The following is a 27,852-nucleotide window of genomic DNA, read 5'->3' as shown; positions in this document are numbered from 1 at the left end:
GTCACCCTTCTTAACTGTTTTATAAAACAGTATCGGATTATTGAATTGTAATATTCCCGCACTCGAGCAAACTTGAACGCTATATCGAATAAGCGATATCATCACAGGTTTATATTGACTAGTGTGAATCCGTTGATCCTTTCCATTTTTTAGTCATGGGTTGTTGAGTCGGTCGAACTTTCCATGACTTAATTGTTAAAGCGCGTTGTCAAGGTTCATTTCGCGACTTATTTTTTCACAGTCGGGTGTCGAGGGAGGACAGAACTTACAAAAGGAGGACGGTTGGTCACCTTAAGTATGAACCATCTCGAGAATTTTCATGAGTTGATTGGGGTTGTCGGGCGTTGTACAGTACCTTACCATCCAATCATTGCACACCTGATCGAATACTTGATCAATAGCATTTAATCGAGAAAGTACGTTAATTTATGCTTTAGGATTATTTAAGAAATAGACCGCTGCTATCTTTAAAACATAACTAAATTTTCTAACTGACTGACTGACTGATCGACCTGCAAAAGTTCATGGAAGTATCATTAAAAATTTTCCGACTGAAATCACTATATTCGACTTTAAGAGGGGTGACCCACCCCTTCATAATCCTATATAACGGCGGCCTTGCCCTACTGGGCAATGGAAAAGACCTTAGGGACTACAAGACGAAAAGAGTAAAAAAAAAAAAAAAAATAGATATATATATATATAGAATATTTACAAGATAAAAATAATTACCGGTATTTAAAAACATCTTTAAAGAATATTATTCATTAGACTGGAAAAAATTTAAAGATGTTCAAAATTCTTTTGAAATATTTTGAAATTTATACTTCTTCAAAATTCAAAAATTCGAAAAGAATATAAATAAATGTTTTTTCATCTCACAATATGAAATTATCAAGAAATAATCACGACATTGATTATTCAGAAGTGAGTAATTAAAATTTTAAAATATTAATTTAATTAAATCATAAATATTCATAATTATATATTTATTTATTATATTTGTTAACCTGAATATCTAAACTAATTTGTATTGTGATGGAATTCTGGCCACCTATTAAACGTTTTTGACTGATTAATTAACGCGAATATATCAGCATAACTTACAGGCTACAGTGTGCTGGTATCTGGAGGGTTATAATAAACATACACTCTTGAACGTTACAACTTGCAACAGCATATAAATATATTACTATATATATCATTTTACATAAATTTGTTTGCATATATGTATTTACTGTACAAGAATATCAATATATTTTTAAATTTATAGAAATTAAATATATATTGTAACAAATTTTCAGACAAGATCTCGGCAATCTAAATCCAGATATAAGGAAGAAGACATAAAACAAGAGGCAAATAAGTTTTCACAGATTTGTAAAGAATCTTCAAATTTATATAATAATGAGAATCATCCAAAAAGATTTCAAGAAAGCAAGAGAGATGCTAAAAACAGAAAGATTCATTATACAGTAAGAAAAGTCCTTGCTGATATACTATTTAAGGAAGAATTAACAGAAACAGAGAGCCAATCAGACATGGAGAAACTAAACATAGAAACTAGAAAAAAACCACTTCCTTATTTAAATAAATCAATTATTGAAGATAGGACAAATGAGAATGAAATCAATTTTATAACTTCCAGTCATTCGTCAAGTGTTAAAAACGATCATTCAATTATTATTGATGAAGAAGAAGATATCAATAAATATGGATTTCCGAAAGAGTTTCAAAAAGTCATACAAGTAGAAACTGTAAATTTAGATGTTGGAGCTAAAAAGAAAAAAGGGCATCGAAAGCTTTCAAAAAAACCGAAAACAAGATCAAAACCAAAAATAAGCTCATTCTTTACGAGAAAAAAGGCAAGTAAGAAAAAAAAGATTAGAAAAGATGAAGCGGTCGTAAATTTCGGCACCTCTCACGACGAAACAAAGCTGATGCCATCTTACGCCGAAGACAAAAGAAATTGTGTCTCAATTACTATCGAAGAAGATCCTGTGAATGTTAATATAAAATCGGTTCAAGTATCCGTACCAGAATCTCATAAACTGAAAGGACCAGTTACAAAAACTAAATCCAGACATGCACCGGTACATCCAAAAAGAGTGGAATCAAATATAGAAATAAGCACTTCAGGAGGAAGTGTTGGAATCGCTGTTAAGAGAGTGGTGAAAAACGGTAAACTAAAGAAAAAAGTGGAGAAACCTTATATAGTAGTTCAGGCTCCAATAGCTGAAGAAGATGCAGATGAGGATGAAAGGAATAATCGATGTAAAGATCCAATCAATGATAATCTATGTGATTTAGAACAAGGCATGGTCGATACAATACTGGTTGGTATAGGAGAAAAGAAAGATTTTCTGAAACATTTTTACTGATTATTTACATGTACAGCTTATCAAATAAAATACTTTGATCTTATCATTCCTTGCTTGACTAATTCTGCAATAATTTTTATTGCATTATTGTAGTGTGTATAAAATTGCAATTGATATGTTTATAGTGAGCAACACGCTCATATTTATATACTTAATAATATGAAATCATCCTAAATAAGATCATCCTAATCATATCAGCTTGCTATGCTATTCAAAATTTCGATATGAGCAAGTAGTACTCACTAGTGTTGTTAAATTTAATCATTAGAAATAAATTAATTTAGAATACGATTAACGTTTATATTTGAATTTATACAACAATTTAATAAAATTTTATGGAATGTTTTTAGATATTTCTAAATGTATAATTTTATTTTATTGGATTTTTTAAACGCCACTCTGCGGGTGCTGAAAAAGAACTGTGGAAAACTAGAGTCAATTATTAGTTTTTTAAATTAAAATATATTAAGAAATATTTATATAATAGGTTTGTTATTTGATTTGTTTCTGTATTAAAAAAATGCATTTAAAGTATAAGAAAAACAGGTTAATGTGAGCCTAGGTATACAAAATGGCGGCGCTTCCGGTCGTCATCTTGTTTGCACACGCAAATGTGCAAACAAGATGGCGACCGTCGACAATAACATAAACGCGCCTATATTTAATCTTTTTTAAAACTAAAACATTTTTAAAACGTAAATTTGCTACTTACTTTTTCCCCTGCTTTTGGTTACTTTTCCTACTCTTGGACCAGAAACGAAAAATAAAAAAGTCATCATACTACCTATAAATTCAATCGATGCATGGACGAAGTGAATTACGAGATTCTATACATCAGTGGTTCGAACAAAATTTGCCTGTATTGTACATAAATTTTACTCCTCTTAAGAACTGCAGTCTTACGATTCACATCTCTCGACTTTTCATCTACGATAGGCAGTGTCTCCATAGAGGTTAGCACCTGCGATCCACGGCCACCTAGCCTTCCATGTGTCGTTCACGTTGTCTTTCGGAAATCACTATTACATATCCTTGGTTATGACAAATTTAACACGTTTAACACACATTTGCACACTATAAACGCACATTTAAACTAGGTTTAAACACATTTAACTCACACTTGCACATTTTTAAACACATTAAATTCACATTTGCACACTTTAATTAAAACACTTTTAACACACATTTACACACTATAAACGCACATTTAAACCACGTTTAAATGTGCGTTTAAACACATTTAGCTCACATTTGAGCACTTTAAACGCAAATTTGAACCACATATAAACCCTTTACAAAATTTTTACCTCACTTACACAATGTTAACACACCTTTAATACACTTTTATGACATTTAACACGCATTAAACACATTAAGGACACGTTTATCATGTTAATTACCATTGACAAACTTTCCTCCTCGATAACTTTAGACTTCGAGTAAATTGTACAAACTTTGAAAAAAACACAGACTTTTAAAAAATTAACAACGTACTGTACATAATCCGTCTACATCGTGACCAAAATTCGAAATTCACATTATTCCTCATGTTTCCCGATCGGAATTTTTTGATGGATATTTGCATACGAAGGCATCATTACTATCAGCGTCATCTACATTTCTTTTCTAAAAACACTTGCCATCGAGGTTACCGGAAGCGCCGCCATTTTGTATACCTAGGCTCACATTAACCGAAAAACAGCACTTTTAGTCTAACGATATCAAGAGAAACCGAAAGTTTATAGAGATTTATCGACCTAAATGTTATGAAAATAGCAAAATTAATAAAAGCATTGTTTTAAAGAATGTCTTCAGAACAAAATAAGAAAATGCTCAAAATCAGCGAGAGAGGGATAGAGAGGAACGTACGTCACAGTGATGCGCTCCTCTGTCTTCTCCCTCGCTATGACTCTAAAGGCCCTATAAACTTTCCTAATGGTAAATTGTTAAAAAACTGTCAACGAAAAGTTAGATGTTATGCTGTTGTTAATGTGAAAATGCTGAAAGAATCTTATTTTATTTATCATTATACATACTGTAAAAAAAATGCACAGCTTTACTATATATATAAATGCTGCCTCCGAACGACACAAATCTACGTTAAATCTCTAATAAAACTACTAATTAAACCAACAAAATAACCAATAAAATTGCAAAATAATCTGAAAATTATCTGATTAATGTAAAAGAGTTAGCTTTTCGAAAACAGAAAGCAACAAATTTATGTAGATAGCTATCATCCAGATACCTAAAAACACAAAGTGTGCATTAAAAGCATAAAAAATAAAATAAAATATAGCTCTAGTAAAATAATATGAGTGTTCGAGGAATAAATATTAATTAATTTATATATATATATATATAAAGTAGTCTTATATTTAAAAAATTCCTAAATAAATCGCTATTGAAAATGAAAACGATTCAAATGAATAAAGGATCCTGAAGTATAGACTTTCAAAGACTAAACAAAGGTAATTAAGTACACATTTTTTATGTAATAATTTATTGCACTTTATATTATTATTATTGGATTTATAATATAATTTACTTGAAATACAGTTTATTTATATATCAAATGAAGTTTTTAATCAATATACAAGATCAAAAATAATTTTAATTTTAAAATTTTTATGGATCTATTATGTAAGAGGTTTTAAAACTGAAATTCTGCTGAAATTATTCATTATATCTATATTAGAAGAAAATTAAAATAAAAATTTAAAATAGAATACGTGCTAGAAAAAAAAAGGAACAAAATATCCACTAATTCATAAATTATAACAGTTTTCATTTACGATTAATGTATTTGTTCAAGGACAATTGTTTTTGATGTAAGAGTTAAAATATATCGGTTTAAGAAAGCGCTAAATACCAGTAACTAACCACGGAGGGGCCCAGAGACCCGAGTCTACTTACCTTTCGTAAATAAATAAATTAAGAAAAAAGTCAGATAAGTACAGGGAAAAATAATCTAAGTATATATACACGTGTATACAATATATAAAACTATTCATCCAGAGGTGCAAAGCTACTGTACATTTCTTCCTGTAAGAAATAAATGTATGTTTTCACGTTATAACTAGAACCCCCTCCTAATATCGTTTATAGTTACACTAATGATATATGCATGATTCATTCTTGAAAAAAAAAAAGCGATTTTCAAGTAGTAATGAAATGTCTACTCAAAATAACACTATACCCTATGATAAAGTAAAGAAGCATGGAGAAAAATATGAAAAATTTAATTTAGTAGGAAACTGTTTTGATTTTAGTTTGGTTTAAAATGTGTAGAAAATGTTGAAAGAAGAGGTGAACTCTTCTTTTAACATTTTCTACATAAAATCAATCTGGAACCAGACATCTAAACAATAATAATAATTACAATTTACTTTTTATTTACGTATTTAATAACAACTATTTTATAGAATCTTATCCTCTGGCTAGGGCTAGGATTACAGAGTAACTCTATAAAAAACTTTTTATAGAGCTACTATATTATATAGAGAACTCAATTAGATACGTCCTTTTAATCTTAAACAGGTTGTTTAACCTCGGATATAGAATTAATTGTAGAAGCTTATGTATTGTACAGTACGTTTGGTTGTCAATACAATTTTATACTAGAGAACTTGTAGCAGTATTTTAGAATGTTTCGTAAACTTTGTCAGGAGAAATCTGATTTATAATAATATTTATAATTGTAGCATGCAGTAGGCTGTAAATAATTTTCTTTAATCTCAACATATTTATGTTTGTTGTCTTCTATAGCTAAATTTTAGCTTTGTACGTATTTGAAGTTAATATTTATATATTATTTCCTATAGTTTTGTATGAATATACTATAGTTTGTATGTAACTCTTGTCAAAAGATAAAGCTTTGTGTAGAAAATTATAGAGGATAAGGCGTTGTTATTATTAAATAAATAAAAAATTTAATATTAATTTATTATAAATTAATAGATTTTTTATTGGATTAATGAAAATAATTGACGTCTGTAGAGAATTATAATCCCATTATAAGAAAATAAACGTATAAGTTATTCGAACGACAGATTTGGACAGAAGTATTCCATTGAAAGGCTCCATGACATCACTTCCGTATCGGATATGATGTCATTGTGTATCGTTTCTCCCGTTCCCGAATCCAAACAATTTCTCCCTCGTTATCAATCCATTAATACGTTATGTTAGAGATTTAGAAGTCAACAACTCGTCAGCCAGAAACATCTGCATGATTCTCAGAAGGATCCTTTGTTCGCAATTTGGTAATCGGACACGCGTTGACGTCATCGACTTCTCTTTGCTTCAGTTAAATTCTTTTCGATGAATGGTTAAGGAAGTAACTTCTATCTGAGAAATGAATTTCATACTCAAATTACGTATATATATTTTAATATAATTACAAATTACAAAGTAAAATGTGATGTTATTTACAGTAGAAAACACAAGAAACCTTGTTTGCTGGAACTCCGACCTACGTTCAAGAAAGCAAAGCCGGATTTAAACCTTATTATGCTTTAAACTAAACAATATAAGTTCTAATATTAACATTCAACATTAAAACTATCAATTTGATCTGTTAATATTAATTTAATCAAATTGAAGCTTTTAGTTGAAGTAAACGTCTGTAAAATCGAAAAAATATATAGGAAGCTTCCACATTCGAAGAGCGCTTCGTATAATTTTACATTAATTCGCTGTAAAATTGTAGAATTATTCACCGAAAGAATAGAAAAAAGAAGGGAAATTAACAAATGAAAATTTTAATTCGATCAATTTAAGAAAGTAAAATTTGAAGCGACCGGTTCGGTAATTAGCGAGTATTAACTCTGATATCACCAGATTACGTCACTGAAAGCCGCAAAAGCCACTTTGCATCTTTTTAACATCTCGTTTAGTGACACCTGCGACAATGTGCGACACCCGCTGTCGAGACAGGTCCTCCCGACTACTATTGTGTTCTGTTGGTCTCCACGCTAATCCGACTCACGTGAAAAACCGCAGCTGAGAGGCTCGTGATCGCCCTTTATGAATCAGTGGTAACAAGTGGCACAAAAGCCACCATGAGGCACTAATTAAAAGTTTAAATTCCGTTTAAGATGCAGTTACGCTACTCTAACTTCAAATATATCATTTAAAAAAATTAGAAATTCCATTAAATTGTAAGAATTTACTATTGGAGTTAAATGTACTTCTACATATATAATCCTAGGACTAAATTTAGGATTAGGATTACGTTCTAGAATTATATACATGCAGTGCATTATATATATACGAGATTATCTTATAGTTGATTTTTTATTCTAGAATTTCTCTGTAAATTCTAGAATTTTTCTTTCTGATGAGAAAATTTAAAATACAACTATTTTATCAAAATAAGGAATTCTGTTCATTTTAATTAATAAAAAATTGTTTATATGTTGCTATAAATATAATTTTCTATTTTAATTGGTTAGATATAGTATAATTATTTTTATAATTATAGTATCTTGAATATACTTATTAGTTTCATTTAAAAGATATAATAGATCGACCAAGAGAAAGTAGAGATATTTAACAGTTATAATATTGAATCTGTAAGAAAAAAATAATTATAAAATAACCTTATTTATGATAGTAGCAAAGACATAAGTTAACTAAGTACAGTCAATAGACGTTAAAACAGAAAGCGCGTCAAAGTCACCTGTAGGCACCACGTTATATCATCAATTAAGAGTGTGGGGTACCACCAACCCTTGACCATCCTCCCATGCGAACCACAACAGATGTCGACAGATCACAGATGCCCATCTTCTCGTTGGTTCCTTCTCCTTCCGGTTTTAAAACTCCTCCCAATTTTGCTCACTTTTATTCGTTGTTAGACTCCAACTTTTCATTTACGGGTTTTAGCAACCGCTTAACGAGTGAACCTGGATGAGAAGTATCATTTACAGGGGTTTGAATTTGTATAAGAATATGGAAGCTACTTCAGTAGTAGCTGCTTGTAATATTTCTGCTGGGACGTGGTCTCCTGCAGGAGTTGGTACATTAGAACTGAAGAAATTATTAATGCCTTCCACTCCTAAGCATATTTGTAAGGTGGGTGTAATGTTTATTATTATTATTATTATTTCTTATTTTTATTTTATAGCTAAAGTAAGTACATATTTATATTAAAGTATAAATCCAGATTTATGTAAGAAAGCTTATCTTTATTTTAATAAATGAGTTAATAGATGAAATACATTCACGTTCTAGTTACTGGTTAAAGGAGGAATGTTGTACGTGTGCGAAGATTATTTTGTTTTGAATTGGGCAAGACTGTTTAGACTTTCCAGAGATTGCACTGAACAGAATATAGAACTTACTAGGAACAGCGAAGGAGGAATTTGTTTAAGAACAACATGTGAAATTTCAGTTGGAATGGAATTATTTGTTTGGTACGGATCCGATTTATTATCAGAATTAGAAGTGCCTTTCTTAACACCAGCTAATATTAAAGGTATGTAGCTTGTAAGTTAATGAATATCCTAATTGGAGTGGAGATATTCTAATAATTTTATAAAAATTTATTTAAAAAACTAAATATTTAATTGCTATTATATATTTACAATAGATATCGTACTAAATTCTCTAAAATCTTTGCGTTTTGTAGACTAAAGTATCGATTTTATAAAAATAATTAAGGATATAATAGAAAGTTTAATGTTAAAAATTTTTTATAATTTATTTCTCTTTTATTTGATATAATAATTTTCTTCTGATGAATTAAAAAAAAAAAAAACTAAATTTGGAAATATCTTTCTGTGCCTGGCGCCATAACAAATGACTATTCTCTATTTGAGTCTGTGGAAATTTGTTAAAATGAATAAACTGCATTTAAAATTGCAAGTAATACACAGAAAATATATTCTTACGGTCGCCACTTTCTTCGCTTTCACACGACAGAAACAACAGCCCAACAAGTTTACATAGCAAATTGTTCCGTTCCGAGATTTATTTTCTGTTTAGTCATTTTCAGTTTTGTGGAGGGTTCGTTTTAGACAGGTTTTATTACATATATGTTTCATAATTTAAATTTATTTTTATAAAATCGATATTTATAATTTTTAATTCATCTATCTGACTAAACAAAACATTATAATAATATACGGCATATTAATTAATTTTTTTTGATTACTCAAATATTTTAAACTAAATTATTACTTGTCTTGAAGTTCCTATAAGATCTGACAAACTATTACTTTAAACACATTATAGGAATGAACTAATAGCTTGTCCTCTTAATTTTTATAGACTTAGGTATTAAGTAATTTACCCTTGTATCTGGAGGCAGAACTGATCTTAGACTTATTTTGCCCTCAAGCTATAATGTGTAATAGACCATTTCCCTCTGCCAAATAATAATGTGAGGCCCTTAGCTATAGACCCGTAATACGAAGCCCTAAATTGCAGCCTAGAAATTTCAGTAATCAAACTCCTCCCTCAATTTCTAGTAATTTATTTAATACGAAAAAAACATAAATAATTTCTTTAAAAATCTCTTCGTTACATAATTATTGATCAGAAAATATATCGCATAACCTTTGCTTTCTTTTTATATAAAAAGTGTAGAGTATCTACTCTAAATAGTTATGCAAGTAATTTGCATAGTAGTCACTTATGAGTTAATAAATATTTATTTTGCGTTAATGATTGTTTTCTTGTATCAATAATGCTAGCATATTATATATTAACATAAATTTTTGTCATGACATACCAAGTTGTTTAGAACAACGTTAAAATGCACGTTACTAACTTACAATACGAAAAATTATTTAACAGTAGCTACAGGATAGTAAGAGGGTCTAGACAGAAGAAAAACTACCCACGTTATTTAGCTTGGCCCCTGATATAGACTAAGAACTTTGTCTATAAAATATTAATTCTAATATAAGAAAATATTAGAACTGCTTTCAGTAATGGGATGTTAAACTGTTAGTTATGCTTAGCTAATTTCTTTTGTAGTGATAAGTAATTCAGTGAAGAAGAAATAGGTTCAGTTCGGTTGACAAGAAACTGATAATGTAATTGGCTAAAGCTACTGTTACTTAATGTTTCGTTAATGAATGTGGACTTGATTTAATTAACCTGTAATAATTTGCACCGAATTACTTTAGAAAAATCCAGCTACTAATAGCTTTTTTATTATATTTAAATTACAAGAAAAGTAATAAATGTAGATTACAAATTAAAATTAAAACTCTATTAATGTAAGGAAAATCTTTAAAATAAGTTATAAATCAAATTAATTTAATTCTGATGTAAAAATTCTTAATCTTTTTACTCTCAACTTAATGTTTACACTACCTGACATACTAAAAATTTTTAGGGAGACATTTCGTTCTTTTCTTGTATTAATTATTTTTGGATTTTTTCTGTATAAAAAGTTAGAAACACACCATAGATTAAAAATAATTTGTTGACCATTCGTATATTTTCATGCACTTTCTGACCCTGTATCAAGAAAAGAAGCCCAAAACGAAAAAGGAACAGAATCATCATTTTAGTAGTCTGTGATAATGAATTACAAAATAATGTGTTTTTATACCCGATAAAATACACACGGCTGTTGAGAGGAAAGAGCAGGAAATTTTTCTCCGGGTCCGGAGAAAACTTAAAGGGTTCTTTTATAGTGGTTCTTCCTTTTGTAAATTAACTTTATTTTTACCAATTAAAAAGTAAAATCTTTAAGATTGTTTTTTATTGATAAAGCAACATCCTACGTATTTCATTTGATGGTAAAACGACCTGCTCTATTCCCGACCCGATATACGTTCTCGACAGCCTTGCAAACAACATACACGTTACTATCCATATACCTGTAGCCTATATAAAAACAGTTGAATCCATTGAAATCACGATATTGTTCTCAATAGTGCAATATTATAAGAATTAGCAATCTCAAAGCATAAAGAAAAAATACTTATAAAAAACTTGGCTTTAAATAATTACAGTTTAGGCTATAATTATCTTTATTAAATAGACAGTTTTAAGCTGTCTTTTCATGCCCTCAATCTTAACACGTGGCTGATAACAGGCAAGCATTATCAGTTTTAATCAAAGCCTTAAACGAAATGATAATCGTTTTAATCATTATCTCAGAGTCAAAAAGCCAGAATTTCGACTAATTGTAATCTTATTCACTTATCCTGTTTAGGTGTATCAATATAAGAGAATCCAAGAGATTACGACAAGCAGATTTTACTGCATGTATATAAATATGAATGTTTTAATGGCAATGGATGATGAGTAAAATGGGTAAACTGCTTATTTTTTAAAATAGGATAGCCACTATTCAAGAAATTCACCAGTGGCTGAGTTGGTAAAACCACTGAACACTGCTCGTTAGTCACGGGTTCTCTCCTAATCAACGGGCTGGCCACGTGCAGTTTGCCTGGTTTTCTTCACATTTATAATACATAAATAGGAATAAATTTTTATAGAAAGTCTCCCAAGACAGTCAGATGTGTCTTGTTGCAGTATACAAAAAAACACTATTAAAAAAAATATGAATATTTAATAACCACATTTTATTCACTTTTTGAAAATATTTTAATTCAGTCCAATTTAGAAATTCTTTTCATTCACTGATCGGCACGATTCTCTTGTTAACGGGAAAGGAGGATGTACTGTACAGGGGCAAGACACTACTAAAATCAAAAGCGTTGTGCATCGAAATGTAATAAATTTCAGCCTGGTATTGTGAGAATGTCATAATAAATAATTTCTTGTTTCGATTTTAGCATTTCAGAGATTGATTAATATGATATTCATCATCATCATCATTATTGTTATCAACAACAACAAACATTAGAAACAGCAGTTGTTGGTGTCTGATGACCTTTTTATTATTTTTATTCATATCTCTCTGCTCCATTTCAGTTATAATCAGGGCTGTGGAGTCGGAGTCGTGGGGTCTTGGTATTTTAGCCGGAGTCGGAGTCGGGGGGGATTTTTGACGACTCCGACTCCTTTTTACTTTCCCAACTTGTTATGTATATAAAAAACGAAAAAGTATTTCAATCGTATCACATTTGACTCTCCGAGTTTTTTGCAAATCTATACGTTTGGAGATCTCTGGAACCCAAAAAATGTCAAATAAAGGGAAAAATTCGCGCGTCCACGCGCGTATGTTGGCGTCTAATTTGTTTAATTTCTTTATTCTGTTCCGAACTATTAAACAATATCTCAGAATGAATAAAGATTAAGAAACAAAATTTGGCACAATAGCTTGTGTATAAAGGGCATTAATGCTATTAAATTTTGGTTCTTTATTAAAGGTCGACAGGGTAGAGGCATAGAAAGGCTCATGTGTCATATCTCCAGTGTGGTCGGACTTAATGAATATTTTACTCGTTATTAGCATTCACAATCTTATAATATAATCGAGATGGGTTAATAATAATAGTAATACTGTAATAGTAAATAATGATAAGCTCAGAGTTCAAACGGTTAAGAGTTGAAATTTGGTACACAGTTAGGATACATCACAAGAATGTACACTAAGAAGGGATTTTTCGAAATTCCTCTCGCGGGGGGAAGAGGGAGAGGGTTAAGGATTACCCCGAAGAACTCCGTTTCTACCGTACTATTTTAGATGCAGTATTTTGTGTTTTTGTGAAAAATCGAACATACTCTTAGACCCAGCTAAAAATTCTCTAATTAGTCTCGGAAGAGAGAGGACCTAATTCTTGCACCCAGTGGAAACGGGTAAAATCGACTATAATCTAAATATCTTAATCTTCGTTATTGTTACTTTTTGCGTGAGCAACGTCTGGCTCATTGCTAGTTTTTATTTTTTTAATTTTTCTATAAAACTCGTCCCTACTTTCAAAATTAAGCCTGAGTTCTAATATGAGAACAGACAGAAAAGGAAATCTTACAAAATTTGAAGATGATATTTATTATGCACTGCAAAAAATAAATCACATTGACCAATCTTTAAGTTTGGATGTTAAAACGGCAATACTGCACTATTCAGACACTATCCAAAATACAACATTGATTCTCACAGCATTGTTACCAATCATGTTTCAGTAGAGCGTTTATTTTCCGTTCTTAAAATTATTAAATATGATTTAAGAGTTTCAGTGAATGCTGACTTAATAGAAGTGATTTTGTTTTTGTAAAGAGTAATTCAGTTTATAACAGAGATGAAAAATAATAAATTAATCAACGTGGCAAAATAAGCAACCTCTTTTTTACCAGTCTAAATGTTATATTTCTCATTCTAGACTTAGTTTCATGTATCTGTATACTTATATATTACCCAATATACTCATATATTATGTACTGTACAACATTTTTATTAAACTAATTTGTTTGTATAAGAATGTATTTACTGTTTTTATTCATACACGCTTACCAAATACCAATGTCATCACGAAACAAGTCAATAAATGTGAACTTATATTCAGTAGATGTGTCAAATTTTAATGTTTAATTAATTTTTAAAAATCGTTTTATTTTGTATTTTTTAAAAAAATAATCAGAATCGTCGTCATTATTACTTTTCCGGCTGTTATTCAGTATAGGCTTATAACAAAGGAAAAGAATGACGATCGGTCAAAAAATGACTTTCTCAGATTTTTACGCTTTTGGACTCGGGAAGCCTCGAAACGTAGAGAAGTGCAAATGGATGTTAGAATGTGTACCAACCGATTTAGTTCAATCATTTTCAATCTTAATAATTCCTGTGTTAAACCATCCGACTCCGATTCAAAACCGTGCCTCCCATACAGTCTAACATTCGTACATACAGGAAAAAAAACCCAATCTTTTGCAAATCTCGACATTTCGAGGTGCCCTGAGTCCAAAAATGCAAAAATTTGGGGTGGGATCATTTTTTGAACGATCGCTACACTTTTCCTCTGTTATATATAACAACATAAAAGTAAAAATTATCGCATTGACTCATTACTTTGAAACATATTTTAGCTTTGAAATAAAAAAGTTTCTACGTTCTATCTTTATTAGAACTATATTTATTGATGCTAATATTCCGAGGTCACGTGATGACGTCAGAATTTTCGTGCCTACTTTGTTAACAAGTCCGCCCCTGGTCGGAGTCAAAGTCGAAGTCTGAGTCGAATCTTAAGAAAAGGTCGGAGTCGGAGTCGTGTAAAAATCTACCGACTCCACAGCCCTGGTTATAACTTGATTGTGTATCGTTTTCCGTTGTTTAAGCACACACCAGAGATCTTCCATTTATTTATTTTCTTTGGTTGTATCATTTATAATGCTAAATTTTGGGGTCTTAGTTTTTACTAATCATTCTCTCGACAGATATAGACGATCGATAGAGATATTATCTCAAAACAGTTATAATTGTTTTCTATAATCATTCTGTATCACCTGTTCTTTAATGATATTATTTTATATTAATAGTGTAGAGAAAAATGTAATTTAACAATTTTTAATCATAGTTTTTAATCATAGAAACTGTAATTGGTTGCACAATTTATTTAAATACAAACACACATATATAATATTTTTATTTTTATTTTTGCTAGGAGGTCAGTCTTATATGTGCCATCTCTGCCAAGCTACTTTTCTTCATCCAAATCCACTGAAAGCGCATCTTTTAATAGAGTGTCCCGGATATAAATCTGAAAGATATTCACAAACGGAAGACATGCAAAATCGTTCCGTATCACCGCCTCATATCAATTTGAGATTAAGAAATTATTATTTAGGACAGACAGAAGAATCTGTGTCTCTACCAGGACCCTCCGATTCTAAGAAAAATGGCCACGTATGTGTTTATTGTGGAAAGATCTATTCTAGAAGATACGGTTTAAAAATACATGTAAGAACTCATACCGGTTATAAACCATTGAAGTGTCAAGTTTGTTTGAGGCCTTTCAGCGATCCTAGTAACTTAAATAAGCACGTACGTCTTCATGGAGATTCGGATACGCCTTACAGATGCCATTTTTGCGGGAAAGTTTTGGTAAGAAGGAGAGATTTGCAGAGACATCTTAAATCTAGACACGCTGTAAATGAAGTTACTTCTTCGAATGAAGAAGCAAGAAGTTCTGTCGAAACTCTATGAGTTCGTGTTAAAAACTTTAGTATAAAATTAAACAAAATTAAGTATCCGGAAGATATATAAAACTGTAGGTAAAACGACTGAAAATAAAGTAAACCCCTACAAATTATATTCTTATAAGAATTTTGTAAAATTATATATTTTTTAATCTTGTTCCTACTCAGAGAATGCTTCAAAAATGAAATTTGTAAATCTCTACTCACATTTAAATTATGAAATAAAATGTAAATGTTTAATAAAATTATTGTATTATTATTTTTATGTAATAATAAATTAATAATAAAAAAACGAAATAATAATAGCTAATCTGAGCATCCAGTTTGTAAAGAATACTTCTAAGCATGTCTCTTAATAGCATCGATGTTGACGAATTGGTAAGAGATAATTATGATTTAAATAATTAAAAAAAAAGTTTTATATTTGTATATATTTAGACAGATCCGATCGACACTGCAGCTCAGATTTTAAAGAAGATGGAAGACATGATCATGGACGAAATCAAATTATTGATTCCTCGAGTGCATTCTGTAATTAACGAATGTCAAAACAGGTTTCACGTAAATTATAATCGAATTAGAAGAGAAAGAAGTCGTGAAAGCGAGAAAAAATTCATTATTCTGCAAAGGTTTCTGAATATTTTATTTGTAATTAAATTTTTTGTAATTTTAATAATCTTCCTTTCGTAGATCATTCGAACAGAAATTAAAGAATGCAAAATATGTTCATTCTAATAACATCGCAAGCTATATTGCTAGTTTGAGACGTGAAAAAGATGAGATTCTCAAATCCATTTCTGAAGAGATAGAAGAAGAAGAAAAACAAATTGATGAAGAAGGAAAAGATGAGGAAGATGAAAATGAAGAAGGAAAAGATGAGGAAAATGAAAATAAAAAAGGAAAAGATGAGGAAGATGAAAATAAAGAAGGAAAAGATGAGGAAGATGAAAATAAAGAAGGAAAAGATGAGGAAGATGAAAATAAAGAAGGAAAAGACGAGGAAGATGAAAATAAAGAAGGAAAAGATGAGGAAGATGAAAATAAAGAAGGAAAGGATGAGGAAGATGAAAATAAAGAAGGAAAAGATGAGGAAGATGAAAATAAAGAAGGAAAAGATGAGGAAGATGAAGGGGAAACATTAGTTGAGAATATCTTTGAAGAAGTAGCAGAAGAAATATCCCATAATGCTGAAATGGGAGATTATCAGGAAGAACTAGGAGAAGAGCAAATAGCAGAAATTTTAGAATATTTTGACGAATAAAGGGCCATAATATATTTTATGAATTAAAATTTTATTGAATTAGAAATTTAATATAATTAATTTCGAAACTACTGTCGAATTAAATTTATGTATATTTTAAGTATAAATACATAATTTAAATTTTTAAATAAGCCCGATTGACTCCATATACTCTGTCAATTCTTCCGATACTGCTACATTAATTAACATAATTTGGCAATAGTATTAAGTGTCAATTTAATACAGTAGTCCTTTGTTATATCCCGCTTGTCGGGAGACAAAGAAAAAGCGCGATATAACCGAGTACTAAAAATATATTAAACAGATTACGCATGATATGGAATCTCTATTCTGTATTCTTTCATCAGCAAGTGTTTATGATATAAAATAAGCTTAGGTTTGCAATACTGAATTTTATTTGCTGCGTAGCACCAAAATCGTCACTTGGCGATATTTTTATGAAAGTGGCGATAAAAATAGTGACGATAGCAAGGAGCGATAAAAATCCTAGTCTGCTTATTTACACATTCGTATTTCCACATTACAATTTAATTTCTTCTTTTATAAGCTTTAAACGTGAAGAATAATAATAGTAACGAACGATTATTTATTGTCACATTGTAACAATTTCGGGTTGCAATTTTTAATAATCTTTTTAATTTATTTAATTCAAAATATATGCTCTCCATCTCAAATTAGTAGTGTCTTGCTCCTGTACATCATACTTTTCCTGCTAGTAATAGAGTCGTGTCGGCCATCTATCAGATAGATAGATTAACTCCTTTCAGGGGAAAATTTGTGAATTGAAATAACGTGACTTCCAGTGAAAACAAGAAATTCGTATATATTTAATCTGGATTTCTTGCTCCTAAGCTTTAATCTATCTAATTCCGTTCTCGAGGTTAAGAAAGAACAGACAGCCGGCAGCTGGAATTTATAGGTATACATTTTTTTCAAATTGCAGCCCAATGGTCTGGTATTTAATTAAAATCGCAATCACTGCGAGTTAAGCAGCAATATTATCAAATATGGTTGTAGATTTCCTAAGCAGAATGCTTCGGCCGAATGACGACGGTAAAGACATTAACAAGTCTTGAGTGCTTACAAGATTTTATATATTAATCTTCGTGGAACTATATAATAAATTATATAATAAAGATTATTTACATTACAACGTTTACTTGAAGTAATTCAAGGTCTCTCAGTGATGATTCTATTATATAATTTTTACTATATTTCTGTATTCAGGAGCTATGTAAGAGAAATATACTGTAGTAAAATTCAACAGTGTAAATGTTTAATAAATTAAACCGCTGTTTTGAATTCAAAGATTGGTCAAAAATAATTTTAATGATAAGCCCATTTTCATTCGAAAACTTGGCCATTCTTGCATAAGCCACGTAATACGTTAATTTCTCCATACACATCCTGGAAAGCGATGTGGACAGTCATTATTTTTCCGGCTGTTATATATAACAGAAGGAAAGTATGGCGATCGATCAAAAAATGATCCCCAAGAGTTTTACATTTTTGAACTCAGGATCCCTTAAAACGTCGAGAAATGAAAAGAATGGATTTTTTTCTGTATGTGTAAATGCTAGTGTGTGTGTATGGGGAGGGTATGATTTTGTTCACCGACTTAAATTAAATAATTCCTGTGTCTTCTGTCGAAAATTTCTGAAATTTTGTATTAGGGGATTGATGCTATTAAATTTTCGTAGTAAAAAGTCAAGGGGTGAAAGATAGAGAAGGTCACGTGCCATATCTCGAGTGGGATGTACCTTAAAACTTAATCTTTTTACCATTTTATAATAATATACTGTATAATATAAAAACGTTTTAAAACCAACAAATGCTAATATCTTTAGACCTATTATTTTTCATTATCAGATTTGACATAAGCTACTCTCTCTATAGTAACAATACAATACACGTGTCTATTGATCACGTAGTATCAATGCTATGTGGTTCCTTTATTACTTGGACAAACTATGCGTCAATTCCTCATTAATAACTAAACAGATAACATCACTTACAAGTTAGACGTAAACGTGCCCTCCGATTCTAACAAACAAATTTGCGAATTGCAGTAGTGCACGTTTAAAATAACATTGAAAATGATTTAATGCATTAAAAAAAAACAATTTATGTAATTTCTGTGTGCATATTCATTAGTAATATAAATCTAGTCTGGCCAAATAGCTGAACAAATTTTGTTTTAAAACGTACAAAAGTATTTTAAATTAACAATTCATTTGTACTTATAACTTCAATTAATACTCAGATTACACGTATTTACTTCAATAATTCATTTCTAAATAACATTTGAAGTAAAAAAAAAAATTTATTTTAAAATAAAATTTACAAAATTGATACAATTCCACTATCATCACTTTGCAGTGTGTAATGTCTAGGCGGAAGAATATTCCAATAACAAGTGTTCATTAATAAATCCTCCCACAGTTTTATTTGATTATCAGATACGAAAAAAATAATTTCTCTTTCCTTTTCTAATTCGATTTTTGTTTTAAACTGCAATGTAATTTTATTAAATTTTAACGTAAATGGAGGATAGTTTATTTCATCTAAGGGAAAATAAACTAAACTAACAATTTTTTCTTCTCTATAAATATCTTCGGACAAAAAACTGCTGCTTATTTTTTTAAAATATTTAAACTTATTTACTATTCTTATCACAATAATCGATTCGATATTTATTGCAAAAATTGCAGCTTCTAATAAATTTCGCAAATCTATAAAAATGCGATTATATTCGTTGATGTAACAAGGACACGAATTTAATAGAAAACAAACATGTTTAAATGAGAGATTTGAATGTAGTAACAATTCAACATCCCTTTGTACTCTCTTCCACTTATTTTTATTAACAGGAATAATAATTGACAGAGCATCAAATTCATTTTGATTTAAAATTGTTCTTAGAGTTCTTAGAGTGGATACGGAAACCCAGTTTATATTATAAGTGATATCCGTTTGTGTCGTAAGGATTTTTGCAAGTCTCTCTTTTGAAATCTTATCTCTACATATCTGAAATATCTCCAAGTCTTGAACAGATTGAAACATATTAGAGTTTAACGTAATGAGTAGTTCTTTTGTATCTCTTAAACTTCCTTCCAACCAGTCAAAGTTCCAGAAGGCATGCATACCGTAAATAAATATGTAACGTAAAAAATTTAAAAAATATTTTTCCATTGCAGTAATTTCAAATTTATGTAAACTACACTTATTGCTTTTATATTCTAAATTGAATACATAGAAGGCCGCAAGAAATTCGATCAGCATCTGATGAAAAGTAGAAATTGCTATATCGTCTCCAAAATTTGTGACAGGAACGATATTTAACTGTGAAATAATTTCAAATTCCTGTTCGTTGGAAAATTCTTTTTTTAAATCTTTCTCGAGAACAAAATGTTTACCATTAATTAGATTTTCGAAGATTATTTTTCCCAACCGCAATAACAGTTTCTCGCCTTCTATGAATGATGATTTCTTCAGCAAGTAATTATAACCGTATTTTGACCAATATCCACGAATTAACATTTTAATTATTTTGATATATAAAGTCGTTATTGTTACATTAAATTCATCTTCATATTTATGAATACTGCATATAATATTCATCATTTGCGGGCATATTTTTAAATCTTCAAGAAAGACCAAGTTCTCTAAATATATTTCTTTCATTCTCTTCCCTTTCTTCACATCGTCAGCAAACACTTGTTCTACGTAACTTATCTGATCTTCTTGCATCAAGCCAGTCAAAGAAAAATGCCAATCGAATTTAATTCTGATTGCTTTTGAAACCTTTTCGTTGCTTGTTAAGATGACCGTCATTTTCGGTGAAGGATTATTTATTGATGACCGTAGAAAATCTAAGAAAAGTTGCTTTTTGACCATGTTATCATATCCATCTAACAGAATGAGAAAGTTTAATTTCGATTTCATGAAGGCGTTAATTGAGTTTTCATCTCTAGTTCCTAAAATGGTTTCTGTAATCGCTTCAGTAATCGTTCTGTTCCCTAATTCTCGTAACTGAATGACAATTAACATGTCGTATCGTGACAGATAATGAGGACTCTTTCTTGTAGACCAATCGTATGCCAGTCTTCTAACCAATGTTGTTTTACCAAAAAATGGTTTTCCAGTTACCAGTATAAATTGGTTTTTACTTAAGGAAATTCTTTTAATAGTAAATATGTCTTCTAATAGAAATATTTCATTTCTTAAAGAATTTTCTACCATTTTATCTTCGACTACTTTTAAATTAATAACATAGTTTTCGAAAGGAATATCGCAAGAACTGTCATACCAAAGATTATGATACTCAAACGAATTGATTTCTGCATATTTCTTTTTCAGCTTGCTTGTTTTTTTCAGAAGATCCCCATCTAAATAATAATATAAAAATAGAGTAATAAAAGTGAAAATAATGTATGTGTTAATATAGAAATTTTGGAATTCTTACCACTTATATATCCATTATAATAAATAAAAAATCCAAAACAAGAAGCGATAGCAATCGCTAGTAGTAGCAGGATGTCAATTGTATTTAGGCTGAAGGAAAATTGCCCAATTGTTTCTGAAATATTTGATATATTTATAAGACTAATTTAATTTTATTTACAATTACATAAATCCTAAACATTTCTACATTTCACTGTTTATATTTTATCAAAAGCATGGAATTAGTCGGGATTAAACCGAAAAAAAATAAAGACATACTTTGCAAGTATCGCGTACAACGACCTAATATGCGGAATAGAAGAACGAGTAAAGAAGATAAGACCAAATAGTACTGTTAGAAAGAATTGTGTCAAAGAGATTTTAAAAAACAGTACAATGTCAAATCTCCGCAGAAGTGAAGATAAAAGCACAACAGAGAAAGAATTGCAAAAGATTATTTCGAATCTAACTTATAATCTATCACTAATCTAACTTATTATTGATTTAGTAACTTATAAAAATGCATATGTTAAACATTATTTTTCATTTATTAACCTCTCATTATTGAAAAGTTTAGAACTTATCATAAAAATAATTATCAATTAATAATCAAAATAACAATATCTTATAACATCTCTATTACTTCTAGGCTATTTCTGTACTGTATAGTACATTCACATGACTATGTCTTTAGTAAATGTTTTATACCTTCATTATATAATCTTGTTTGAAATATCTTATTTATTATATTGTATATAACAGCAAATAAAGCTGATACAATAATAATAATAATATTATTATTATTATTTCTAGAAATAGATGGCTTAAATGGTGTAATTGAAATAGCTCGCTTTGAAATCTTTTCTTGCTTTCCGTCCTCTTCATTTTCACTATCAAGTTGTTTTCTCACTAATATTAATAGAAAACACTTAAAATTATGAATAATATGATTTAATTAGTAATTAGTATATAATAAATAAATAATTAATAATTAATACATAATAATATATTAATAATTATTATTTAATTATTAATTATACGGAATCGAGCTGTTAATAAGTTTCTTCTTTATTTGTTCTTCTAGAAGAAGACAATTACATTTACATTTTCTGGATTTTATCTTCTCTTCATCACTGAATATATAATATTGGTTTCCTATTTGTCCTTGTAAGTTTTTAACGACAACTAAATTCAAAAGAAATTTTTAATAAATTATTATTGAAATAAGTACAGTATATATAATTTCATTTATTAAAATATTATAAAACCAGAAAATAAATAGAAATCGAAATATATTTTGCATTAATAATAATTAAGTGTTTCATAAGTTTACAAAATTTACCTGGTTTTGAAAGATTTTCATTCGTTAAATCTAAGCTTTGACAAGGAGTAGACTTTAATATATTTTCCATCTGTTCGAGTTCATAAAAATAAATAAATTGAAATTATCTATAAAAATCTGAAAATGGACAACATAAAGAGACATATATATACATTATTTTTGTTTTGAAGCCAATGAAAACATAAGATACATACAGGGACAGATGTAGGTACAATCAAAGCAATCGTATTTACTTTCCCGTCTGTTATGTATACATAACAAGGGAAAGTAATGGAATAGTGTCAAATTTGACCCATTTTGAGACCCACGAACCCAAAAAAGTCAAAAAACGACAAAAAAAAAAATCCGTGGATATGTATGTATATGTGTGTTGGCGTATATTTCGCTTAATATCTCAGGACGGGGTGAAGATAAGGAAACGAAATTAGGCATTGTGGCTTGTATATGAGGGGGCATTAATGCTATTAAATTTTGGTGGTGAACAGTCGAGAGAGTGAGGAGATAGAGGGAAAGGTCATGTGTCTCGAGAGGGGTCGGACTTATTGAAGATGTTATTCATTATTAGCATTTACAATATTCTATAAAACTCATCCCTACCTTCAGAATTTAGCTCTTTGTCATTCGATAATAATTAAAAAAATAAAAAATATTTTTTTATAACAAAATCTCATAACAGATGCGCCACACACAATTTTATTAATTGTATTAATAATATAAAAGTTATTTTAAAATAGAACCGGGAGAGTTACGTAACTCGTTGCCTGATTTTTTTTTGTTTCTGAAAGTTAGTTTTTTTAAAACTGGCAAACGAAACCAATAAAAAATTTATTTTTGTTTTATTAACCCAATATAGAGTATAAAACAGCATTTTTAGATAAATTAGTGTAACACAGATCAGTTTATATCTATTAAATAATGCACAGTATCATAAAGGGTCAGCACTTATCTAACTTGTTACGCTAAAAAGTTCGTTTTATTTCACAAGATGCTTTCTAATTGCTGCTCGTATAAATATGTCAGATGCAAATAAGTATAATCGTGAATTAACGGTACGATTATTGGCGACTTACTGTATATGCACACTAATTATATCAAAACTAAATAATATTTTACAATAAAACTCGTTGTAATTCTATTAGCACATTTTTTTTTAAAGGAAAATAGACACATATTTCTAGATATTTCCTAAAAATTTCATAAATATTGTGGAATTAGTCTGTAGTTCTCTATAAGTCCCCGCACTCTACGTTCAAAAACTCTATCAGTTGATTTATCGAACACTATCATTAATTATCCCTTCAGCCTAGAACCAAGTTAAGGTTTTCTAACTCATTTGGGAATGATACCTTCAAACAAGTTTTTAAACAAAATGTCTATTTTTAATAATAGTAATAATAAAATTTGTTTAGAATAACCGTTCTTACCAAATTTGTTTTGAAATCATTTGCGACTGTTTCCATTTCCGTTGCAGAAATTTCCATTTCAGATGTGGAAGCTTCCATTTGTATCACGAAGTCTTCTGTTTCCAGTATATTTTCTTTTGTTTACAATTTATCAACTTCCATCTTTCTAAAACTTTACTCTGTTACAGTATTAATTTTCAGTACAAACTTAATTATACAGTATTATCTTCTTACTTTCTAAACGAAACAAAATTTTTGATTTGTATTATCTAAGAACTTAGTTTATTTATCTATTAATCTATTTTAGTTAAAATTTTTAAACAGAATACTATATCAAATAATTTGCAATTTTTCTAATGATCTTTAGTATAAGTTTTTAAATAAAAAATTGTATAGGTAATAGATTAAATATAAGCGACACTATTGAAAAATATATCAAAGATTAATAAATAAAATATACTGTATATTGTTATTAATGTTGGACAACATACAGTGTGCTCAGCAGAAAATAATACGAAAAACAAAACAAGCACCTGATCATTCGCTGAGAGATATTTATTCTTAACACAAACGTTTTCAATCCAATCAATGGATCATCATCAGGCGAAATTCGAACATTACAAAAATAGAACAACATGATTGATTGGATTGAAAACGTTTGTGTTAAGAATAAATATCTCTCAGCGAATGATCAGGTGCTTGTTTTGTTTTTCGTAATGTTGGACTAAATATTCGGCATAATTCTGAAATAAATCGTGTATAATTTTTGAGTTATTTTTGTTTTTAAAATAATTTTTCTGAATTTTAAATAAAAGAATAATTTTAAAAAATGGAAAACAGTTTGAATTTATAAAATTCAATTTTTAAGAAATGAAATTTTTATTAAATAATAAAATTTTATTTTATTTTTTATGTTTTATATTTAATAAATATCCTATAATAGATTTTTGATAATAAACGAAATATAATTTATTTATATATTATTTTATTTGTTACTTTCGGGTAAAGCAGGAAGCTGATCTAATCTAGTATCAGTTGGGCAAACCCTTCTTATCATATATTTTGTTCGTTAAATATGTTGACATCATCTACGAAGTAATTGAATGGCTGAATGTCTTCCAATTATAGCATGAAAAATTACGTTAATATTTAACACATCGCGCTGTTGACAATTAAATATCACAAGACTTAAAATCATTATACTTCAATCAATAGTTCTTAGTATTGTTAAAAAATAAAGTATTGTCAAAAGCACACTTAAAATAACTCGTTTCGCCTATTGCAATTTTATTTATGTTGAGAGAGAAAAATTTTTAAATGAAATTATAGCAATCTGTTTGTTAATATCTATAAGTCTACAGTATTTACATATCAATCTGATTCAATAATATTAAATTTATAAGTAGATGCTTATATTTTTACTGTTATATAAATTTTAAATTTATAATTCATAAATAATTATTTAATATGGTTTATTACTTACCTGTTTTATGAAACCATTAACTCTCACACCTCATTTTAAATGACAGAGAGGCAACTTTCATTCTAACTTCTCTCTATATCAGCTGTAATGAGTAATTTTTAACCTTGAACCGTGGTTTCAACACGTGTTGCAACCACGTGTTGTTGGCTTCGTGCCAACTTTCATTTGCTTCTGTCATGTGACGTGAAACGAATTATCTTTATATAATATATCATTATGAAATTACATTATCTTATATATATATATTATTATTATAGGAAACCTTTCATTAATTATATATACAGTTTAAGAGGGGGTTAAAGTATTGTATATCATTGTACACGATGAAGATGAGGGCCAATGCATTTTCTACGTGAACTATGTTAGTGATATTAATGGAAAACGAATTTATTCTTATACTTACTCGAAAATATTTGCAGAACTTGTTTAGGTCATTTACTTAATGTCAGAGGTCATTTTCCTAATGTCCCTAATTAACACATAATTAGATACACGTAATTAAAAGGGAAGGATTTGCCGAAAATACATAATTGATATACAATGAAAGTGAGCTGCCAGATTGGGAGAAAAACAGCCAATTGGGTTTTTTTGATGGCACTTTGGCGACCAGAAAAGATGCTTTGCCCAATTGATGACCATTCCTGATCGTGCGATTTTTAGTTTATGAGTTGTAACAGTCACTATTTAGTTGTTATTTTATAGGCCAATTAAAATAGATTTTGTTTAAATATATTTTTAAATTTTTTATTTTTATCAAAATTTATTACTGGGAGTATTTTGTTATAAATATATATATTTTTTTAATTTAAAAAATTGAAGAAACTAAGTCATCTGTATTTCGATCTTGTCCAATCACCATTAACAAAACAGTCTTTCTTCTCAGACAAAACAGTTTATTAGAGGCTATGCTTCTGCAAAATTATATAAAACAGTCGAAACGTACACTGATAACAAGCCAATTAAAAAATGTATACTTAATTTCAGTTAAAATGATACACAGTATTTTTTAAGAAACGAACATGACTTAAACGGAACTAATGAGACTTAGTTCTTCAATTTTTCTAATTTAAAAAAAAAAAAAATACTATCTGCCATTTTAATTGAAATAAAATTTTTACTTAATAAACACTCTTTATGTAATAAAGCATTTTTGTTTATTTCTAATAATTACAAAATCTGTGAATATTAAATTAGGCAGCTTTCGGTATTTCAGTGCCAAGTTTTGGTGATCATACATTACTTTTATCGACAAAAACTAAAAATAATAAACGTTTTCTATTTCTGACAGTTAATTTTTCTCATTTAAAACCTTAATAATGTTAAATAAACAATAGTAAAACAATAACTAATGCGTAAACAATAATTTACTTACAAAATGTATGTTTAATTATAACGAATAAAATAATCTTATATGAGAAAAAACACACGAAGGCATGGTTCTCATCAGACCGATTGCAGCCAAAGACTCAGAAGACAATTTTTTAAAAACTATTCTTATTAATTATGCATTTATCTGACTCCTCTTCGGACTACAAAATTTCTTTTATACAAATAACTTATAATTTAAAAATACATTACAATTATTATTATATAACTTACTTTGATATATTTGTTATTTGCTTGCACGAACAAAACATTATAATTGTTATCCATATTCAGCTTTTTTGGACTTTAGTTTAAAAATAAAATTATTACCTTAATTTTTTTTTTCATTTCCGTCGGATGAATAAATATTTTTTTTATACAATTAAAAGACACAGTCGCTCTAAAAATCAGACGATCACCATTTTTTATTTTCTTTGTGTTCCAGAACGAATCAGACACCAGACCTTTCCTTTTAGGTAAATTGTATTTAATCGTTATATTTATTCATCCAACGGAAATGAAAACATATTTGTCAAAATTCGTCACCAGAGGGACGTCCAGGCTTAATCTACATTCGTTAGCTCAATTCCCCAGTAGATAAAAGGAGCCGAAACCGCGAACGGATAAGGATGAACCATTAAAGACGTCGTAAGATTTACCATACCGATTTTAAAAAATTTTTTAATTTTTATTGGTTTATCTGTGTTTTAAGGAACTTTTTTTTTTTTTTTAAATGGGCAGCTAAGTAGCTTAAAAGGAAAGGTCTGGCTGTCTGATTTGTTCTGGTACACTAAAAGAAAATAAAAAATGGTGATCGTCTGATTTTTAGAGCGACTGTGTCTTTTAATTGTATATTACCTTAATATTAAATTATGACAATTTTTATCGCAATTTAATATTAATTATACAAACGTATCTACATAAGTAAAAACAGATAAACTATTAATTTGTTGATTTTTTAATACACACATTCGGAAAACTTATAATATATCGGACTATCGGCTTTACCGCTCCCTCGAATTAATCCGTAAAATGAGGTTCTACCAGTGGCGTAGCGTAGTGGGGGCAGCAGGGGCGGCAAAATTTCACAATAAATAATAATACCT

The 27,852-nt window shown here is 29.1% G+C and overlaps 3 protein-coding genes across 3 annotated transcripts; 2 read left to right on the top strand and 1 right to left on the bottom strand.

The window, feature by feature from the left end:
• The first annotated feature begins 879 nt into the window (after positions 1-879).
• LOC136975421 (putative histone-lysine N-methyltransferase PRDM6) lies at positions 880-15,490 on the top strand. The gene is made up of 4 exons (XM_067270475.1): positions 880-927; positions 7,999-8,459; positions 8,619-8,862; positions 14,915-15,490. The coding sequence occupies exons 2-4, from the start codon at positions 8,295-8,297 to the stop codon at positions 15,454-15,456; spliced, it is 951 nt and encodes a 316-aa protein (XP_067126576.1). The 5' UTR covers positions 880-927; positions 7,999-8,294; the 3' UTR covers positions 15,457-15,490.
• A 245-nt stretch (positions 15,491-15,735) lies between these two features.
• On the top strand, positions 15,736-16,761 carry LOC136975497 (cilia- and flagella-associated protein 251-like). Its single transcript, XM_067270556.1, has 3 exons — positions 15,736-15,827; positions 15,888-16,078; positions 16,140-16,761. Exons 1-3 carry the CDS (start codon positions 15,795-15,797, stop codon positions 16,708-16,710), a joined length of 795 nt encoding a protein of 264 aa, XP_067126657.1. The 5' UTR covers positions 15,736-15,794; the 3' UTR covers positions 16,711-16,761.
• A 2,252-nt stretch (positions 16,762-19,013) lies between these two features.
• LOC136975464 (uncharacterized) lies at positions 19,014-24,109 on the bottom strand. Its single transcript, XM_067270525.1, has 6 exons — positions 23,920-24,109; positions 22,496-22,565; positions 22,258-22,338; positions 21,862-22,062; positions 21,176-21,289; positions 19,014-21,098 (listed from the first exon to the last, which is right to left on the bottom strand). The coding sequence occupies exons 1-6, from the start codon at positions 23,995-23,997 to the stop codon at positions 19,051-19,053; spliced, it is 2,592 nt and encodes an 863-aa protein (XP_067126626.1). The 5' UTR covers positions 23,998-24,109; the 3' UTR covers positions 19,014-19,050.
• Positions 24,110-27,852: the final 3,743 nt, after the last annotated feature.

The sequence above is a fragment of the Centruroides vittatus genome, unplaced genomic scaffold (genome assembly GCF_030686945.1).
Source record: "Centruroides vittatus isolate TY-2023 unplaced genomic scaffold, ASM3068694v2 contig_371, whole genome shotgun sequence".
In the NCBI taxonomy this organism is placed as follows: domain Eukaryota; kingdom Metazoa; phylum Arthropoda; class Arachnida; order Scorpiones; family Buthidae; genus Centruroides; species Centruroides vittatus.
Note: the sequence above shows the minus strand (reverse complement) of the source record. Positions and strands in the feature narration are given on the sequence as shown.

Bases quoted from the DNA above. Each gene is read 5' to 3' on its own strand.
- LOC136975421 (XM_067270475.1), top strand. From the start codon at position 8,295: ATGAGAAGTATCATTTACAGGGGTTTGAATTTGTATAAGAATATGGAA. The intron at 8,460-8,618 runs GTGGGTGTAATG...TTCACGTTCTAG, and splicing joins CTCCTAAGCATATTTGTAAG to TTACTGGTTAAAGGAGGAAT. The intron at 8,863-14,914 runs GTATGTAGCTTG...TATTTTTGCTAG, and splicing joins AACACCAGCTAATATTAAAG to GAGGTCAGTCTTATATGTGC.
- LOC136975497 (XM_067270556.1), top strand. From the start codon at position 15,795: ATGTCTCTTAATAGCATCGATGTTGACGAATTG. The intron at 15,828-15,887 runs GTAAGAGATAAT...GTATATATTTAG, and splicing joins GCATCGATGTTGACGAATTG to ACAGATCCGATCGACACTGC. The intron at 16,079-16,139 runs GTTTCTGAATAT...TTCCTTTCGTAG, and splicing joins AAATTCATTATTCTGCAAAG to ATCATTCGAACAGAAATTAA.
- LOC136975464 (XM_067270525.1), bottom strand. From the start codon at position 23,997: ATGGAAGCTTCCACATCTGAAATGGAAATTTCTGCAACGGAAATGGAA. The intron at 22,339-22,495 runs GTAAATTTTGTA...TTTTGAATTTAG, and splicing joins TGAAAATCTTTCAAAACCAG to TTGTCGTTAAAAACTTACAA. The intron at 22,063-22,257 runs GTAAATGTAATT...TATTAATATTAG, and splicing joins GAAGATAAAATCCAGAAAAT to TGAGAAAACAACTTGATAGT.